Below are 22,291 nucleotides of genomic sequence, written 5' to 3'. Positions count from 1 at the left end.
AATTGTTGTTCTTTTATTTATTAAGGGATAGTCGTTGTACTTACTATTAATTGACTCGATTCCGTATTAAATTGGTAAGCTCAAAATTCATTTATAGATCATATTACATACTGTGAACGGTGTATACCAATGGAAAACTTCAAATTTTCATGAGATTTTTTGCAATTCTAATTGCAGTCCGTCTTTATTTACAAGGATGTCACGTCGCTGAAAAATAAATCTATCTACAGGTTCGGAAAGTACCGATGGTCCATCTGCCGTTACGCGAGACCGATAAAGTAAGACATAGAAATCCATGCGATAGAAAAGGATGGCTATAATGAGAATAAGATCCACTTCTTATTTGTGGAAGGGCGAAATGGGCGGTGACTATTAGACGCCTTCATTATAGCCATCTTTCTCTGTCGCACGGATTTCTATGACTTTCTTTATCGCTCTCATGTAACGGCCGATGTACCATGGGGACTTTCCGAACCTGTATATACATATAATACAATTACACATATGAGCGTAATTGCTGCTCATGTAAAGGCTCATGATATCTATCTGGTAGATGGGTCTTCATCTACAGATACCAAAATTTTGTACGAACAGGTCTTTCTCTTGATCGACGTTTTGGTAGCGACAAACATGCAATTTCACGAGCTAGACGGTGAACGTTTGAAAAAGTATTCCTTGTTAGACAACGTCGATTTGGAAAAGACTGTCTATAAAGTCGTTCAGCTTGTCTAGCATTGCCATTCGCTCTACCGTATGTAAAATGTATATATGCTAATTCAATATTTGTATAACGGACCATAACTAGCAGAGAAACGCGACAAAAATGTGTGACAGTTTTAAAATTATGACTGTTTCCTAGCAGCAACTTGCCACCTACTGGTACAGTTGAAATGAATTGAATACCATATTTTTTTAAAATAAAATCTGTTTTTAGTTGAATGAAAAATAACAAACATTTTGCAACACACAAAACAGTGGCGTTGTATTGTTTTAAAATCTCTCAAAAATGCTAGGTATTGATCAAGCATCATCCTATTTGATTTCACAATTATCTAAAGACCAGTAAATTTTACGAATACTTTACAGGAATACTTTATTGCCACAAATTTACTGTACATTTTAAAAACATTTAAAGTTATTTTCTTTCAAAAAAGGTCCGATACTCTCCCAATAACTATGTATTTTGGAATAAGTTATCCATGGAAAAAAAATAGTCCCTACTAAAAAAATGTCATCCCCCAAATTTTATCACTAAATATATATATTTTTTTTTGAGTTACAGGAAAAATCATAAATATTTGAAACTTTTAACACCCTGTATCTCCGCAGGGAAGCGTCCTGTCAAAAATGTTTATAGGACAAAAGTTGATTATTTTCATCGGTAGAATACGCCATTAAAGTTTGCCAAAACTTATCATTAACACTCTGTATAAAATAGAGAATATTTTTATGTGGAATTTTGCTTTTAAAACGACATAGAACTAGAAAAAGTCAAAACACGAAATCTCAAAGAAAAAACGCTCTATTTTCGATTGCGCTATGACAGCGTTTTGGTGACATAGTTTGCACAGTAATTATTTCAAAAACGCGCTGCTTTTGAGATTTTGAAAAAATGTTATTTGTTCACTTTGACGACTCCTATGTCAAGTTAAAGGAAAACACCCCGAGTAAACGACTAAATCCTCTCCAGGGCTCTTCGGCAGCAGCTACGTACCGTACAACCTCGACCGCAACGACTCCGTAACCCCATCCCTGGAAGAAATGACGGAAGTGGCGATCAACATAGCCAGCAAAGGCAACGGCGCCGACAACGGTTACTTCCTCTTCATAGAGGGCGGCAGGATCGACCACGCCCACCACGACACCTGGGCCAAGAAGGCTTTGGACGAAACCGTGGAATTTTCCAAGGCTATCCAGAAGGCGCTGGACCTGACAAGTGAGGAAGACACTCTGATCGTGGTGACTGCTGACCACGCGCATACCATGTCGATGTCTGGGTACCCCGACAGAGCCAACTCCATTCTGGGAATAGCTGGTACGGATAGCAATGGTGGAACCAGGCTGACCCTCAACTACGCCAATGGACCTGCGCCGGTCAATGCCAGTCACGATTACAGCACTGACGATACAAGTGAGTGAATTTTCAATGTTTACATGTTGCCTCGGGGAGAGCTGTAAATTACTGATTTTTTTCCAGCTGACGACGAGTACAGGTTCCCAGCGGTCACCTACAAGAACTCCGAGACACACGGCGCTGACGACGTCGGCATCTTCGCCAGAGGCCCGTGGGCCCACCTCTTCAGGGGCGTCGTGGAGCAGAACACCATCCCCCACATCATGGCGTATGCCTCTTGCGTGGGCGACGGTCTGACGGCGTGTTCCTGGGCGGTCCGAAACGTCGCGTCTATGGCCTTGCCTGTTTTAGGGGTCGTCCTCTTCCTCCACGTCTAAGCGGCGTGCGCGTTTCGAGAGCACTTTGTGATAATATTATGTTGAACCCGTTTTTGTTGGTTAATTTTTTGTATATTACAACTATGATAAATAAATATAAATAATATAAAGGTGTTTTTTTTTGCCCAATTAGTTTTGGCAGTGAACAATTGCAGTTATAAAAGTTTACATAACCTCCTGGTGGGTGAAGCACTCTGTCTTATGTCAAACCATTAGATATACGTAGCTTATAAAATCATTGGTGAACTATACAACATTTGGTACCCATATTCTCACCCGGGACAAATAATCTGATCTTCAAACAAAATGTTTCTTTTCTGCTTCGTATTAGTTCTTTGTGGAACGCCTACAACCGTTACCACCGAGATGATAACGCTACAACTGCCTCTACAGTAACAAGACGTCCAAAAATTCTTGGACAACCAGGTATCTATATCTTTTAACTATTCATTATTTCCATCCAACTTTTTCCTACAATTATCTAATATAGCTTACAAGATAATTATGATAACGAGCGTTCAAATAAAAATGTGGTCAAGTTGGTTCTGAAAATTTGGACGTAGGGCGTAGCGTATAGCAAATGAACTTAAACGTCATCTGTCAAAGCGCTATATCGCCGCTATCAATTTGAATATTTTCGTTTTAAAAAGCGTTTAAAATGGTGTTTTCTCAAGAACAAAAAGTGTTTATCATAGAGTCCTACTTTAGAAATGGACGCAAGATTGATGGAATATGGAAGTATTCTATTGAGGAATGTTTCATAGAATTTCAAAATCAATTTCCCGGCGTTGTTGAGTACAAAATTTTTCAAAGTGCAGTTCAGCGTTGTGTTAATGTTTTTCGTGAAACGGGCAGTGTAACAAGAAAAGAAGGAAGCGGCCGACCTAAAAAGCGGACTGAAGAATTAAAAGAAAATGTCCAACAAATAATGGAAAATGCGCCAAGAACTTCTGTACGTGTTTTATCACAAATGGTGGGAGTATCAGTCGGTACCTGCCACACAGTGTTAAAAAAAGATTTGCGTTTGTTCTCCTATCGTTTAACTTGTCAGCAAGAACTTCATGAAGTTGATTTTCCGCGACGGGCTGTATTTTGTGAATGGTTTTTAAACAACTACGGTGAACTTCATAATATCACCTTTTTTTCTGATGAAGCCTGGTTTCATTTAAGTGGTTACGTAAACTCACAGAATATGAGAATGTGGTCTTCTGAAAAACCAGATAACTTTTTTGTCGAGGGCCCTCTACACGCTCAAAAAATTGGAGTTTGGTGTGCTCTCAATCGAAGGAGGATTTATGGACCTATTTTTTTTAATGGTACTCTTACTGCGCAAAGGTATAGAGAAGAAATTATCGCTCCTTTTGTTAACCAGCTGGAAGAAAACGAAATTACAAACTTTTACTTTCAACAAGATGGCGCAAGGGCACATACGGCAGGCGAGACGATGAATATGTTGAGGGAAGTTTTCCAAAATCGACTAATAAGTCTCAATGCTGAACATGAATTTCCACCGAGGTCATGTGATATTACGCCGTGTGATTTCTTTTTGTGGCCTTACCTTAAAAACACTATTTTTGAACTGCCTATTCCTGATTTAAACCATCTGCAGGCTCGACTTATAGACAAGATTCGTGAAATTAACAATACCCCGAGCATCTTAGAAAATGTCTTTAATTCTTTGAGGAACAGGTGTGAAAAGTGCTTGGAACAAGGAGGGGGACACTTTCAGCAGCTGCTTTAATTTATTGTTATAACAAGGAGGGGGACACTTTCCGCAGCTCCTTTAATTGTTTGTTATTGTTATCACGATTATTCTTTAAAATAAAGTTATATAGTCATTAACGTTATTGAAACTGACAGCTGCTATACAGCTCGTTGAGAAATGAGGTTAAGTTGGTCGCTATAAGCTACTCCCTACGTCCAATGTGTCAGAGCCAACTTCGACCACGTTTTTATTTGAACGCTCGTTATAATACAAACCGAATGATAACAGATAATTTTATATTCTGTCAATATGACATATAGACTACAAGTCCATCGGAAATTTTCAAGGGGTCATTTGACCCAGCATGAATTACTTATAAATCAATACTACCACATACAACAATAACTTTAGAAACTATGACGTCAATTCTTGTTGGTACAATTGAGTACACAGGTAAACTAAACCTGTCCACCAAGGGGGGTGGATTTCGGCAAAACATTTTTGTACGGCATTTCTAAAGTATATAGGTTGTACAAAAAAAATGAACTTTGACCTAATGCCGTACAAAAATAGCAGTACCGGAAGCCAGGAAAATTTTTGATTTTCTGAATATTTTGGCCCGGTTTTTGGTGATTTACTACAGTACGGCATTTATACTGCAAGTTTCGGATTGATACGTAGATAACTTTTTTAGTGACGCCGTACGTATTTGCTGATACCTGGGTCAGGAATGCAGGGCTCAACCCTCTATTTTAGCCCCCATTATTTCAAGTCATTGAAAAATGTACAACATCGATTTCACATGATTATTTAACTCTCCAAATAATTCTTAACAACTATGCCGTCTGAAAATTATGGTTAATGCAAAAGTTTATAAACAATTAATCGTATTTTGGAATTGAGTCTTATTTTTTTCGATAAGATCATTAATTCCTCTACGGCAACCGCTTTTTTGATAAAGTATAACCAAAAACTATCGTACTAAATCAGGGCCGGTTATAATTAATGGTACAAATTAAAAATTCGAATTAAAAAACAAATAAATACATTTTGCAGCCTCAAAGCAGTGAATAATAATGAAAAAATTTTCACATTAAAAATACTAAATTAACTACACATTTTTAATCTTAGTATTATCAATCAATAAAATAAAAAATCAATACCAGTATTTTAAATAATCAATATCAACTAATAATACAAGAAAGTCAACATTAACATTTTAAATAAATCTAAATTGATATTTGTAATCACATTAAAATAATTTTATAGAAAATACTCAAAGTGCCTTCCTTGTTTTTGAACGCAGACATTAATTTCCTTCTTAGGAAATTAAAACGAATTTTATCCAATAATTGTGCATTACCTCTCATAACATTAATTTCATTTTGTATTCTTTCCCATAATCCCTGACCACTTCTATTCGACACAGAAAGGTCCAACACATCAAAATAACTCCGGTCGAACTAAACCTGCGCCCAGCGGTGGCGGTTCAACATTTGTTACACCTTGAAAGTTTGTCCTAGACATTATTAGATTCTTACATATTTTTCTAACATCTAGCGGTACACTACCGATTCCTTGAACATTTACAACTTCGCCGATTATCGATAATCATAATTCCACTCATTGTATTATTATGGCAAACGATTTAGTCGCAAACTATGTGTTTTATGTGGCTTACAGCCATTAAGGCACATATAGTGCGTGTACCAAGACCTAATAAAACTTGTAATGAGTATTAGTTTTATTATAATGCCAGTTTTATGCTACAGTGGCATTAAACCAAACACACTTACGAAGGTTTTCATTTTGTACTAACAAAGATTACAGCTTATACGGACGACACAGTTATTATACACATATAGTTATACACTTATACAGTGTAATGAAAGAAAGTAATGGATTAATTCTAAAAAATCGTTTAGAAAAACATTTTTAAAAAATGTTTGAGCACCTCGATTTTTATTTTAAATCATTTAAGGGTGTAATTTTCAACAATGCACCCTTCAACCCCCATGCGCTAGCAACCCTAAAATAGAAATACAAATAGCAAAGTACGCTTTTTCATACCTTACACTTTTTTATACTTTTTCATGCAACGTATTTTATATTCTGATAAATATATTTGTTAAGTTTGAAAAACTTTTTTTCATTGGATTCAGTATAATCAATCAAGATATTACAAAAGGTTCTAAATAATTTAAAAATAAAAATTGACATTTCTGAAGACATTCTGAAATATTTTTCTCGATAATTTTACAAAAATCCGTTACTTTCGATGAGCACCTGTATCATCCACTAGCTGAAGGATAGATAGAAACAATATACAGGGTGTATCACGAAAAAGGCCCATTTTGATTATCTCAAAAAGTAGTCAAAATTGAAATTTGAAAATTTGTATACAGGGGTTTATCAAAAAGATCTATTCAATGAAAATAGTGTCTTTATATGAAAATAGTCTAGAATTTGCCGTAGAATTAGAAAATGCATAAATATACAGAGTGTTACCGGAAATGCGAGGAAGTTGACACTATTTTCATTGAATAGATCTTTTTGATATACACCTGTATACAGATTTTCAGATTTCAATTCTGACTACTTTCTGAGATAATCATACTGGGGCCTCTTCGTGATACACCCTGTATATGACGTCCGTTGGACAAAGAAAGTTAAAATGCTACAATTAACTTTCTTTTTCTTTTCATTCTTATATATTTTTTAAAGATCCACTCATTGATGTTCTGTTTCAATGTATATTTTTACTTTCGATATTACTTTAAGGTAAATTAACACCACTGGCAAATGTTGCCAGATCCAAAATAGAAAATTTACGACTTTACAATTTATAAAAAAGAGGTACCACTGGCCAAGTACGCTAGATAAACACACCAGAATTATCTATCATTTGGTATTTTCGGCCGACGAAAAACAATGTAGATTTCTACGCCTGTTCGCAACAGTCGGCGGTTAGGTTTGATAAACACGATAGACAGAGCGAGATATCTTCAATAAATATTATACAGGGTGTACCATTAAGTGGGGATCAGTTTTTAAGCCCAATAGTACCTACATGTTCTCCTGAATACGAATCAGAAACTGTTTGTATTTTTATTAAACAATAGTCGAGTTACAATTAATTTTTTAATCCGCAGATTAATTCTTATTTACGCCACCACTTGGCGACGTTACTAACTAAACTAATTTATGTCTTAAAATAATTATTTTTGCCGTTTTAAAAAACGTACGTAATAAAAGAAATAAATAAAAATGATTGCCGAGCAAACAATAACAATATTAAACTGTGAACAGTTTAAATTTAATCAGAATCCTATTCTGTTTCGGACGCTTACGAAGGGCAAAGGAGTCTCCATTGTTTGGTTAAAAATCCATATTACCGCCTCTGAGAAGTCGGTACTGCCAGTTGATTTCAAACCTGTATAACCTTACAGTTATTTATTTAAGTGTTATTTAATTGTTTAGTGACGGAACAGTGTATCATCTATACAAATCAAGAAAGAGTTGATATGGTTAGAGACTACTTTTTGTCAGGAGAAAACGGTGCTGTTGCAAGAAGACGATATCAGATCGATTATCCCGACCCATAAGTACCGAATAAGAAAATGTTTATAAGATTGGTTTAACATTTATGAGATTATGGTAGTTTTGAACACCAATACGCTAGTGTTGGACTGGAAGAAACTCAGGGAGTTAAATATGTTAAATGCCTTGAAAGAGAATCCTGGGACTAAACTCAAAGATTGGCAACAAAATTTCAAGTATTTCATATACTGTAAAGATCAACAAAATAAACATATTAAATAATTATTTTTGTATATAGTTCATTTATCATTAATCATTATAGTCCAGGTGTAGGCATTCGAGGCGTTTGTATTTGAAGTCATCTATTTTGTTGTACAGAAAAATCCCAAGTATTATGTAGAATAAAAATCCGAGTTTGCCTAGTCCAAACTAAACCATTGATAAATTCAAGGGAACAACAAACATACAAAAAGAACGAAAATTACTCATTTTTCGACATATTCTAACTTGTAACATTGAAAATAAGCCCTAAAACAAAACAATTATTATTTATTTTTTGTTTATTTGACGAGTTATAACAACTACGAATCAAAAAAGTTGAATTTTGCATTAACAATGGGCGAAGAATAGTAGAAAATCATATGTATATTTGGAGCAATTTTTTAAATAAGTAAATATTTATAAATATTGATGAATCAATGTCAATTCTACCCTAAAAATTTAGCAACGATCGATCTCGCAATTTTCGATTGACAGGATTGTTAATTAAGAAAATTTCAAAAAGTTTATCGCGTACTGTGGGTTTAAATTAAAGTTTAGAAAGGGCACACAATTTTTTAGAGATATTTGTCATAATAACCAATGATCAATACTAAAAATACCTATTTTTACACTTTTATAACCATTTAATTTTTTTTTTATTTTTCAACATTTTACTCTATAAACAATTATTTGTTGCCCAGTGACAGTTTAGTTGTTTGTTTTGAAGTTTTGCTAAAAATTCCACAGCTATCCTCGCAAGAAATTACATTATTTTAGGTGATTACACAAAAAATAGTAGATAACTTAAGAACTAGAAGAGATAGGTACAGGGAACCCTGATACCGTTCGAAAGAGAATAAAATTGTGTATCAGAATATAAAAAAACGTACAGGGTGTTCTATTTAAAAAAACCGACTTATGAAGGTTTGGAGTGAACTAAATTCTCCATTAAATTTCTAGCACCCCGTATGCAATTAAGCCACTTTGAAAGTATGGATGGGAAGCTTAGGGGTCTAGCTATCTCCCCTATAAATATTGTTCCTTTATCTTTCTTACTATAAAATACACATGATTTGAAGCTAGTCACTGTTTCTCTCCATTTTGTTGAAAAAAATTAAATATTTCGAAAACGATTAATTTTAGGAATAGGGAAACTTCATAAAAGTCCACCTAAAATAACACGTAGAATCCAAAATTGTAATAATATATAGGGCATAGAGTGTTCGATTTAAAATAAACAAGTTGATGGCGACTTCCGGTATAACCGGAAGTGGTACGTGGACGCCATTATTTTAGTTGAGAAGGGCATGCCCGAAAACCCAGTATCCCAAAATTTCAAAATTCAAATCGAAGTAATCTGAAATAATTCTAATGGGCCTTCACCGTGAGACACCCTGTATATTTTTTTATTTAATCATTAAAACGTGAGTTTCGTGGATTCATTGATGAACTAATAAAACTTGATTATCATAATGTAACTATTTTTTAAAAGCAAACGAATGTGGCATACTTCTCTAAACTCAAAATTCGTGCAAAAAATATTTATTTTATTGATTTTTGATGACTTATTCGTATTCCTCTCATTTTGCTATATCAAATTAAAAAAAAAATCGTCTTGATAAGTCCTACCGCTCCCGAGAAAAGTAATCTTTTATCGCGCATACGTATTTTGAATCTCATGCGGCGCGCGGCAGCACAGCTTCTCTCAGTCGTCCCCACTCCCGCTCTGCCGAGAAATTCCAGTGACCACGGTACCTTTCTGATTTTTCATTCATTAAGCTGTTATCTGCCGAAAATGCACTAAACGGATATTGAAAGTCCTTGTAGTTAGCAATAAAAACATTTTTTTTTTTTTGACTTCACGATTACGTAAGCTATAAATTATTATTAACTTTACGCTTTTATATCTCAGAATCAAAATCAGTAGAATGCTGTCGTATTTGGCTAAAAAGCAAGGGGATACGACGTAGTTTTTATGCATAGAAAATTCCCTGGGCAATAAATAATTGTTTATAGAGTAAAATGTTGAAAAATTTAAAAACAATTCTAAATGGTTATAAAAGTGTAAAAATATTAATTTTTAGTATTGATCATTGTTTATTATGACAACAAGTATCTCTAAAAAATTGTGTGCCCTTTATAAACCTGACGGTACGCAATGAAATTTTTGAAATTTTCTTAATTAACAATCCTGTCAATCGAAAATCGCGAGATGGATCGTTGCAAAATTTTTAGGGTGGAATTGACATATGTTTACTATTTGTTCACAAAGTTTCATCAATATTTATAAATATTTACTTATTTTAAAAATGGCTCCAAATATACATATGATTTTCAACTATTTTTCGCCCATTGTTAATGCAAAATTCAACTTTTTTGATTCGCAATTGTTGTAACATTAAAGAAAAACGTCAAATAAACAAAAAATAAAGAAAGTCTTTTTTTATTTAGGTCTTACTTTCAATGTTACAGGGAAAAATATGTCGACAAACGGTAAATATGACCCCTATTCGAAGTTACGCCCTGTATAATAAAAAAATAACGAATATTTCTCATATAAACTTATAAACTTTCTTAATTTCTATCAACGGTAAATAGACACGTCAAAATTGCGACTTCCTGTTCCAATCCCCCAAAAAATCTCCTCCAGGCGCGAAATCTCGCGATAAGAAACCCGCGGCGCGGGACCTGGCAAAGCGTCAAACCGTCGACGCGTCGCGACGCGCTCGAGCCGATACCCGCGGCCGATAGTAGCCGTCGAAACCTCTAGATTCCCGGTCGCCCTTCGACAAGGGGTAGCGAGTGGTCCAGCGCGAAGGGTAGAGCGCGTACATCAGACCTCGACTATGCTGCACTGAATCGACACGTGGCCCGCCTGCAAACATCCTCCGAAGGTATGTTAGTTGTTGTCGTGTCGGTGTTTAGACAAGGCGAAAACCTCGCATTCGTGGGAGAAATTTTCCGACTCGATTTTTTTGCATATTCAGATTCGTCAGATGTTCCTTAACATGAATCAAGATGATGCCGGCCGGAAATCTGGTGCCCATTTGTTTAAACAAATTGTAAAAATTGGTTTTTTCATTTAGGAAATTTTTTTTTAGATTTTTTGGCACATTATAAACAAAAAAGTTCCTATGCACTATGCCTCTAAATTGATAGTTTTAAAGTTGCTAAAAATGCGAAAATGACGATTTTCAAAGGCCGATTTCCGGGTTAAAAATTGTTATTTTTGATGTTGCCAGGTACCTAAATTAAAGTTTAAACACCCCCCTAGAAGATGGTGAAGAGTTTTTGGGACTCGCATTATTCTAAAGCCTTGATTTTTTAATTGTTAGTAAAGCGCTATGAGCCGCGCGCGCGCCTCTCTCATACGCAGATTCGCTATTTCGTCTAGCGGCACATGATACTAAGTTCAAGTTGGACCATTTGTTAATTAGGTTGGCCTCAGTCTGTAAATATATTGTATATATACAATTTTCGTCAATCAATACTTGTATATATTTTTTAAACATCTGCAAAAAGACTGCAGCAAAGTATTAGGTAAATCGTTAAGGAACAAGAGGAATACCCATGGCCCTAACTTTGAACCTCGTGGAACACCAGACATAAATTAAAATTTTGATGAACCGAAATCGTCACATTTAACAAACTTCATCTCTCTATTAAATATGATTTAAAAAAGGAAAGAAATTATATGATAGTCCAGTTCTATTAAACTTTGCAAGTACTATGTAATGATCATGATGATGATGGTATTATAAACGTTGGTCATTTTTTTAGACAAACCTTTAGGCTGTCTAAAAATCTAAATTTTGATATTTTGGGTAGCTTCTGTAACAGATACAATTGAAGCGAGAAAATGTCAAGGAGATGAGCGCAAAAATCAGGTTTAAGAAATATTCAAAAAAGAAATTTAACAAAAAATTCTAATAAAAATAAAAACTTAAACAATAAAGAATACTGCACAAAATCTATATTTTTTGGAAAACGCTTACAACAAAATTTTTTGAAAAGAAATAGAAGTAAGCACAAATAATGTTAATTAATGCCAGTAATTTCGCGATCAAAGAAAAATTTTATTCATTTTCTGGCATTTCAGTACTTCTACTTGTCTTTTGTGATTTTCCACATCTCTTTGGTTTCTTAAAGCTACCCCTTATTTCACTATTAACTCCGTATTTTACGAAAAAAAAATCTTGCTGCTATTTTTAAATTTTAAGTAAGGACGACATCATTAGTAAGGCTGTCAGAGAGAGCCGCAATTCAATGGCGTGCCAAACGGGTCTACCGAGACATACGCGAGCCGCTGCCTCGGAACGCTTTTCACGTTCACGTCACATTAGTATACTGTTGCCTTAGGATGAGTTTTGAATACATTATTATATATTGTACTAATTTATTGCTTATTTTCTACGTTATTCATTTTATTACGGCTCAGTTCTGACAGAGATTTATTAGCTTTTATCTCAATTCGCTGTTTATGGACAAATGTAGTCTTTTTAATAAGCAACAAACACATATTTTGTAAGTAAAAATAAATCCAGTCGTTTTCCATACAAGAAAATATTTAAAAAATAGTACGCCCCTAATTTACATTATAGACGGATGAAATAAAATTGTAGCTTATCCCGTTTTACGTAAAAATATCCTGACCTGTTTATCTTAATATTTGTCATATCTCAGTTGATTGGGCGAACAATTTTTTTAAATAGCGAAACATATTTTTGAACACCATAAGCAGAGAAACTGTTTAAATAATGTTACTACATCACTTTGGTTGCAAAGATTTTACAAAGTTTTTCCTTGCCATGATTAAAATTCTTCTAGAGAGCAAAAATATCAACAGAAGTAACGCCTGATGAAACTGTTTTAAACTCAAATTCACCCTCTCCAACCCCTCAAGTGTAGATACTCAATCATCAGCTAATCCTGCTTCTACCCTAGCTCTACAGCTCAGACCGAGAGAGAAGTGAATTTTTGTGTCAATTCTTGATTAAGAAAAACTTTTCGGTTTGCCTCTCGACAGCCGGGGAAAAGTTCGAAAGAGAAACAATCGTTAACCGAAGGGATATAACACGATATAAGTGAGATGTTAAGAAGGGAATTACTGCGAGATGGAATGTCTTGGTAGCATTTCAAGCTAATAGGTTTCTTGTGTCTCTGAAATAAAATTGTGAAGAGATGTATTTCAAACCAAATACAACAAATATTGGGTTACAATACCTTGGAATTTAGAAATAAAATTATAAATCAACTCAACTGTTTATTTTCAGACATAAAGGTTCTCCAGAAAAACAATTTAATGTCAACATATAAATTATTGTAAAACAACGTACTTGGATAAATGACCAAAGCCTGTAATACTTCACAATGTTAACAAAAGAGTTATTTATTGCCTTTTGGCAAGCCATATCATAAATGTTACAAGAATATCGTACACTGAAACGTGGTATATTTCTAGCACTTTTCTACACATCGCGCGCTATAATTTGCCCCTTTATGAGAGCGAGGGTTTTTTATTGTCGCATCTGAATAAAAGGGACAAGTCATTTTGAACGATGATGGCTCGTTCAACTTGATTCCTTTGAGGTGTCCCCTGTAATTCACGTTTTTTACGAGGCTACATTGTGTAATATCATTTTTACGTCCCAGAAAATACTAGATATTTCGTACTATTATTAGACCGGGTGTCCCAAAATTCGAGCAAAATTTGTATGATGCTGATGAGAATCCTCAAGAAATACGACAATAATGACAAGAATGGCTTTCTGTAGGCGATTTTCTCAAGAGACAATATTTTTTTTAAATAAAACGATCTTTTCAATGTTGCTACCCGTTTTAAAAAAAATACGACCACTGTAAAAGGGAGAGGTAACCGGAGAATCTATCACCCAATATATCTTTTTTATTTTTTATAGTTTTTATTTAACTTTGTTTTCGTAGATCATGTTTAGAGAAGATTTTTTATTCTTAGTTATGGCTGGTTTATACTGAAATCCTTGGAAAAAAGTGTGTCTACAGAGTGTCCCATGTTGAACTCCATCGGTGGATATCTGGGAAACCGCTCTAATGATTTTTTTGAAATTGTGATGGTGTGATACGGACTGTGGGGCCCACCAAGTTAAAATATTTTCAAGGGCATCACTAACTTTCTTATTTTAAATGGAACCCCCTGTATATTATTGCATTTTTGGAAACATCATCCATTTTTAAGTTGAAAACTGTATAGCACACTCCATACTTAGGATTGACCGTTTCCGAAATATTTCGATTTTTAAACAAAAATTGACAGATGCAGACCGTCAGCAAAAATTAGTTTTCCCAGTTTATTTTTTTGTGTAAATTGGACATTTTGTGGAGAAATACCTACTTTATCGAATTTGACATGACAATTTGGTCAACAAATATTTATCGAGTATGAAGTTCAGAATATGTGGAAAACTCGAAATTTTTAAATGGAAACCCCTAATTTTTTTGCATTAATATACAGGGGGTTCCATTTAAAATAAGATTGTTAGTATCAACTTCCGGTATAACCGGAAACACGATGACCTTGAAAATATTTTAGCTTGGTAGGCTCCACAGTCCGTATCACGCCATCACAATTTCAAAAAAATCCTTCGAGCGGTTTCCCAGATATCCATCGATGGAATTCGTGGTATATGTACGGTTAAAGTGTTTACTTGGTTAGTTTGTATCCTAGCCAAGTAAACACTTTAACCGTACACATATATGTTTTTTAATAGCTATAATTCATTAATGATCAAAATATTGTTTTTGGGAAGAAGAAAACGCCAACATAGATATTGGGTTGGATCACTTAAACAGAAAACATAACACGACTGTTTCCACTAAACAGACTTGAGTTTAAAAACACGTCGAAACCTTTTGATGTGACCGCTTTCGAGCAGGATCCGAAAAACAAAACTCCAACTGTCGCAAAACACGCCTGTCTTCAAAAAGTTTGTGAAAAGTTACAGTTTTGTTTTATTCGACACAAGTTTGTGTTTTGTATTTGTTCATTATTCTGGTTAAAAAAATTGTTCTTATTTTTAAAAAATCTTGCTTACTTTGGAATGCACTTTATACAATGACAACAATAATATCTAATGAAGAGGATTTTTTTTTGTAATTTAGTATAAAACTTAGTATACATCAGTATGTGTACTACAGGGTGTTTCAGTTCGAGTGAATCAAACTTTAACCACAAATAGAATTCAATAAATAATTCAAAATTGCCTTATAAAGCAAGGGTCTAAGTCTCACCTTCATCACTATAAGGAAATTCTATTTTATTGAGTTCTATTTGTGGTTAAAGTTTGATTAATTCGAACTGAAACACCCTGTATATTATAAAAAAGAAAGTTAGTATTTTGAACAAACTTCAGTAAGTTTTAGTAAGAGACAATATCCTTAAAATAACGGCTTGAAAAAATGCTCTAGATCATAATAAACTGTCCCTTAAAATTCGTAGAACCTGCCTGAAAACTTTTTCCATTTCGATAATAGAGGGAAAACTTAAATCCCCCAGTTTACATCCCAAGGTCCAATGATGGAAATAGGTACACCGCTTTAAGAAAGGAAAAATACAATTTCATTTAAGAACAATTGAGTACATCCTTTAGGCATTATTCTTCTTGCGCCGTTTTTACCTAATAAGATTTTTCCAGTGCGATTTATGTAGAAAACATGCAAACGCGACGCGAGCCTGAGATATTTAATTTAAACTGAAAGCCGATCCCTACGCAAGTGGAATTATCTGCGTAGTTCTCATATTCGTTTATTTGTTTATTCTCAGTACAATCAGTTGAATAGGATATATGTAAATAATATGAAATAATTAAACCCACGAAAGATATTAATATCTCTCGAACGAGAATAAATTTATAAAGCATCCCAAGTAAAATGTTTAAACAAAAAAGTTTTTTACGTGATTAATCTTTGTCAAGGGTGATAATGGTACAGCAAGAATACAAGATTTTTCTTTTTACGATCACATTACAATTTCATTATATCAAGTATTAAGTTTTTGTATTAATTGTGATTAAACATACTGGGTGTCCCATGGTGACGAGACATTAGATACATTTCAGAGACTACTTCGATTTTAATTTTAAAAATTTGTGCAGTAGTGTTTTGTAGTTAACTAAAATAATGACGTCTACCTAACGCTTCCGGTTATACCGGAAGTTCACGTCATATTCATTATTTAAATGGAATGGAACACCCTGTATATTATTGCACTTTTGGATTCTACGTCAATGTTTAGGTGGTCTCTCATGAAGGTTTCCTATTCTTAAAGTTAACCGTTTTGGATATATTTAATTTTTTTCAAAAAAAATTAAAAAAGTACTGCCTAATTCAAACAGATGTGTATTTTACAATAATAAAGTTAGAGCGATAAAATTTATAGGGGACATAACTAAAACTCTAAGCTTCCCTGCCATAATTTCAAAATGATTTACTTTCATACAGGGTGGTAGAAATTTAATGCCGAATTTAGTCAATTTTAAACCATCTTAACTTATTTTTTTTTAATGTATATTTTTGCGCAACCTGATGAACAATTTTGTTCTCTTTCTTATGGTATAAGGGTTCCCTATACCTCTTCTGATTATTAAAGTATTTACTATTTTTCGTGCAATCAATAAATATCGCATAATTTCTTGCGAGGATGGCTGTGAAATTTTTAGTGGAACTTCAAAACAAGCACCTAATCTGCCATCAGTTTATTGTAGTCAATTTAACACATACAGTGAATGTTTATTTGAGTATTATTTATTGTTAAAGAATGGAAAACGTTAACATTTATTCAAATGCTGACATTCTAAATGTTATTATTTACATTTACATTTACATTTTTATTGATTCGTGTTATTACACAAAGTGTTTACACACTTCAGAAAAGAAACATTGATATTTTCAAATTACAACACAGTTAGAAATACAGATACATACATAATCCTAAAATTAGTAAAAATATAAATACAGATTAAAATTGACATTGATTGTAACAGAATAAATAAAATAGATAAAACAATATTAAAAACAAATATAGTAGCTCGGAGCTCACAAATGATTAAAGTCATTGCCAAAAAACTGCTCAATATCATAAAACGCATTTCCCAAAAGAAATTGTTTCATTCTATTTTTAAATTGATTAGTATTGAGATTCCTTATGGTGGATTGGTAGGGGATTGTAAAGTCGTATTCCTATATAACCCGTACCATTTCTAGTCTTACTTAGTCTTAAAAAGTTAGTAGTTAAATTATTCTTTGATCTAATATTATGAGTGCAGCTGATTTCTAGTTGAAAAATTTGCCATATAATTTACTACTTTGTTAGGGAAAATTTCACATTTTGAAATTTTTTGGACGCCCTATATGTTTTATAACATATTTGATTACTGTCCATGGCTTCCCAAGATAAGCATAACTTTTTTTCGAAAAATCAACACTAAAAATCATTGATTTTGTGACGTACGACATATATTCTTGATTTTCCTGCGCTGAGTTGCAGAAATTAATTAAAAAAAGTAGATATGAAACGTTCTTTCAGTAATATTCGGGATGAAAGCCTAGCACTGAGGGATAATAAAGATCAAATCGTTCAAGGAACCTTATTTGAGTTGAAACAATTATTCTCCTTCCCGCTTTCATCTCATTTACGAACGAATTTAGACGGACTCGGCCAATAATAATTAAAGAGAGATGGAAATCTCATCTTCAAATAATAAAAGACGATTGGTAGCACTGTATAATTAATAAGAAATAGTTATTACACGCATAGGAACACGAGCACCCTTTTTTCTAAGCGAATAGATACACTTTTGAATTTGATCTATAGGATTCAAATCTGGAAAATTAGAAGGCCAATGTATTCATACAACTTCTGACAGCACATGTAAGAAATGTTTGAGAATTCTTTCCACATCTCCTTTGATTTTATAGTGGACCACGTCAAAATCTGGCATTTCCCTCCAACTTATCACCGATATAGCATCCGAGTAATTAAAACGAAGACGTCATTCCGCTGCGCAAATTAGATTATCAACTCAGTGAAAGATGAGCGTGGTTACGTGGGTTGTAAGTTAATTAGAATACTGGGAAAAAAAGATGATTCGATTAGGGTCGCCAGCGCGGTGATCGATGTGTTTTTCTCTCTGGAGTGCAACTAATTACCTAAATTAGGTAATACAATAGCCGTGGAAGTTTACGAGAGTTCGTTAATGTGGCGTTTAACTGAATTTTCTTGTTTTGAAGATTTCGTTTATGGGCATATGGTTTCATTGGCAGTGAACCAAGATTAGCGTTGGGCGCCAAAGTGACTATTAACTTGAATATTGTTTATAATATTATTAATTGTATTAATTTCACACTACACTAATAAAAATTTTATGTAAAATTATGGATTAGATCATTTAGTCCGGGCTGTATCGTCGCTCTCGCTAGGAACATGAAAAAATGACCCTTGAAACATATCCGCACGTTGCCAGACGTTACTAATGGTCAAAAATTGTTTAAACAATTTTTTTTTAAACAAATTCGTAATTTTCGATTTTTCGCTCGAAATAAATTTTTTTAGGCTTTTTGGACTTTTTTCTAAAATCCGTTTTCGAGATATTAACGATTTTTTGTTCGAAAAAACGCGATTTTAACCATTTTCAACGTCAATAAACTATATTAAAAATTGAAATTTTTTGTGTTGCCAAAATTCTTAAATAATCGTCCCTTAACAAAAATCTGAAGAGTTACGCCGGCATATTTTATTCTAAAGACTTGTTCTTTTATTGTTAATAAGGCGCGCGCGCCGCGTTTCTCGGCCGCTCTTGGCCGCCTCCGTATACTGCGTCTCTCTCGCACTCACTCGAAGTATACAGGGTCGGAAAGTCCACATGGTTCATCCACCGTTACGTGAGAGCGATAAAGTAAGTCATAGAAATCCGTGCGATAGAGAAAGATGGCTATGATGAAGCGTTTAATACTCACCGCCCATTTCGCTCTTCCACAAATAAGAAGTGGATCTTATTTGTGGAAGGGCGAAATGGGCGGTGACTATTAGACGCCTTCGTTATAGCCATCTTTCTCTATCGCACGGATTTCTATTACTTACTTTATCGCTCTCACGTAACGACCGATGAACCATGGGGACTTTCCGACCCTGTATACTCTACGCCTTGACAAATTTGTGATAAAATTTGTGGGAATTCACATTAAGTTTTTACATATTTGTAATAGTTTTTATACAAAAAAACGTAAATGATGTCAACGTACATGATACATTATGAAGAATTACACGTTTCAGTATATACAGTGTGTCCCCGAATGAAGTACCGCACTCTTGTAAACTTTTTTATTGTTGATTTTTCAAGAAAAAGTTATTCTTGATAAAAAATTACGCTTATCTTGGGAGGCTATGAGCAGTAATCAAATATACAGTATGTCCAAGATAACGATGGGATAGCATTAGGATCTAGGAAATTGTAAGAGATACGGGGTGGCTCAAATTAGAAAAAAGTTGTGTTTTTTTATACCTAACAATATGCCGTTTAGAATGTTTTAAAATTCCGGGTAGTTCCGGAGATATTCGGAAAAAAACGAAATTTTGCGAAATCGTTTTATTTTTTTTTCTGGCTTTATTTGAAAACGAATTTTAAAATAAATTTCACATTTACATTGTCACTTTTTTCGCTCTAACCAATGTCGTCAACATTTTTGCAATCCGACGTTTCGTCTTCGAGGGGCCATCATCAGGTTCATTTTTTTAAATAGGTCGCTGCTATTTTTATGACAAAATCTAGTCATTTTTAATTCTGAATTAGATGATATTACTATTGTAATTGTTTAAAACGGTTTATAGCTTGTTTTAGCTATCATTTAAAATTTTTCCTGAGTACGGCTCTGAACGCATTCAAAATATCTATTGGAGGAAGTCATAACAGAATAAAAGTCAATACAGTACAAAATATCCAACAACTTTTTTTACTACTATTAGCAATACTAATTAGAAATAATAAAACATTTCGTAAATTCCTATTATTTTTGTATGTACAACTTTTTTTAATTAATTATTAATTATTACTAAAAAAAAATAAACTAGATAGATCTAGGTATTCTGCTAGTATATATTCCATATAGAATATTTCACAAAAACGATGTTTATTTGCCACTTAATGAATTCCACAAGGAACATTTGTTACCAAAAAAGTTAAACGCAAGTTCATCTAGCAATCCATCTTCGGAGACAAAAGAACTACCCCCCTCGACAAACAAAACAAAACCAACAGCCAACTCGATGAACGAACCGGCGTTTTGTTTCAGGAACAAAGGAGAATTATCAAATTTATGTTACAGCGAATTTATTATTGCCCATCAATTTGCACCCGATAACGCAAAAAAAATGATTGGAATCGCGTTTCCAGTTAACAGCTAGACTCAAATTTAATTGAAACTGCCGTAGGTTTTAATTAAAAATGTCGCGATTTATTAAAAACGATCACCGAGTGAATAAGAGACTGTATTATGCAAATGACGCACGAGCGGAAAAGTAAATTTTATGTTCGCGAGAGTTTAATTCTGGTCAAAAACAGCTTTTCGTAACGATGAAACTTTCAGTTTGACAATGACAGCAACAGAACTGAGTTTTACAGTTTTTAATAGTTATTTATTGTATAAGTGTTTTATGTAGCATTTTATCAATAAAATAGGTCATTAAAACACGAATGCAATACAACGTTTTATCCATAATCACATCACAATCATTTTTGTGGAGAAAGAATGATTGGAATTTAATAAAGAAATATTCGCACGACTTGATATTTCTTACTAGTGCTCAATGAAACGTGGTAGGTTGCTATGGTACGTTGTTAATTATCGATTATTTAATAAACAGTTCTATCTGAATTTGGTAAAAATGCAAAAAAATAATTGTGTTCCTGTAGCTGTGTTTGAAGAAGCTCAAGAAGCAATTTTCCATTTATTGCCAGCGAAATCCAGGGAATATCACGAAAAAGTGTTCGCCAAATTTAACGAATGAAGGGAAAAACGAAGAGTAATGATAATAAATGAAGAAGTCATGCTATCGTATTTTTTAAAAAATACATATTATTTCTTCTAAATATCTGCAGATTTTTTTTAATTCGGCACATGGTAGTGCTAACAAATAGCCATGTTTTAAATCAAATATCAATAAAAAAAACTACATTAAAGCTATGGGGGAATGTAAGGGTAGCCATTTTATTAGCATTGTTCGTGCGCTAAGTTTGAAAAAAATGTTTCCCCATTTTTAGGAGAAATTGTCATTTTTACTTTTTTATTCCAACTTTAAGGGGTGCATTTTAGTATCTAGGTAAATTAAATCTAAACAATCCATTTTGATGTGTAGTTTCCGCTATACATATAAGTCTGACTACATATTTTATATTCACCCTGTATATTTCTGAATCTGTGAAGTTAAAGTATTGAACCCTACACACATAGATACAACGCTTAGTATGCAGTGTAGCTGGGTTGGCTGTCATCAAAATAACACAATTATATTTTCCGCGGGAGAGAATGACATCTTCTGGTTATAATTACAATAGGAATGGGAGATCGAGACGTGACAAAGTTAGGAAGTGCAGGATCTGTGCCTGATATGTAGGTCATCCAGACAGAACCGAATAAAAAATACCCTGTGTCGCTTATAAGGAATCATTTATTTATAGTTTGGGTTTACAAACACAACAACCCGTTTTAGGAACTATACAGACTCTGCTTGGTATACGTTTGATACCTACCACAAAGAAAATAAGGAACTGTTTTCAACGAATCCTTGATCAGGGCACTCTATAAGGAGGCTATAGAAATCCAGAAGGTTCGGGATAATTTCAGTCAAAACGAGATGTTATTATATTACACAGTTAACTTTGAGAACTGGCTTAAAGTTGTAACAAGTGGCAACGCTCCTAGTGCACTGATACAAATTACCATGCTAATTCCAAAAAAAAACTAACCCTCAGTTAAAATATACGCCATATAAATGTTTTGTGTGTTGCAAAAAATTTTACGAATACTTTACAAGAATAATTTATTGCCACAAATTGATTGTACATCTTAAAAACATTTAAAATTATTTAAAAAGACAGTGACGTACGATTTTTTTTCTAAAAAAATCCCCTACTCCCCAAATAACTACACCACTGGAGCGTATTTTGGAATAAATTATCCATGAAAAAATAGTCCCTACTAAACAAATGTCATCCCCCAAATTTTATCACTCAATCTTTTATGAAGAAGAAGAAGAGAAGTTACAGGAAAAATCATATAAATATTTTAAACATTTAACACCCTGTA

General features: G+C 33.6%; 2 protein-coding genes across 2 annotated transcripts in view; both read left to right on the top strand.

The window, feature by feature from the left end:
• The window catches only part of LOC108912752 (membrane-bound alkaline phosphatase), a 19,718-nt gene extending 17,157 nt beyond the window's left edge, over positions 1-2,561 (top strand). Inside the window, exons 6-7 of the mRNA XM_018718131.1 lie at positions 1,691-2,131; positions 2,198-2,561. Coding sequence (XP_018573647.1) covers positions 1,691-2,131; positions 2,198-2,451 — 695 coding nt within the window. The 3' untranslated portion in view covers positions 2,452-2,561. The remainder of the gene's footprint in view (positions 1-1,690; positions 2,132-2,197) is intronic.
• An 8,212-nt stretch (positions 2,562-10,773) lies between these two features.
• LOC108912758 overlaps positions 10,774-22,291 on the top strand; it is a 45,206-nt gene continuing 33,688 nt past the window's right edge. The window contains exon 1 of the mRNA XM_018718137.2: positions 10,774-10,851. The gene's annotated coding sequence lies outside the window, so the exon portion shown is untranslated. The remainder of the gene's footprint in view (positions 10,852-22,291) is intronic.

Source organism: Anoplophora glabripennis, unplaced genomic scaffold, assembly GCF_000390285.2.
Source record: "Anoplophora glabripennis isolate ALB-LARVAE unplaced genomic scaffold, Agla_2.0 scaffold883, whole genome shotgun sequence".
NCBI classification, from domain to species: Eukaryota; Metazoa; Arthropoda; class Insecta; order Coleoptera; family Cerambycidae; genus Anoplophora; species Anoplophora glabripennis.
This window is presented reverse-complemented; position numbering and strand designations above follow the sequence as displayed.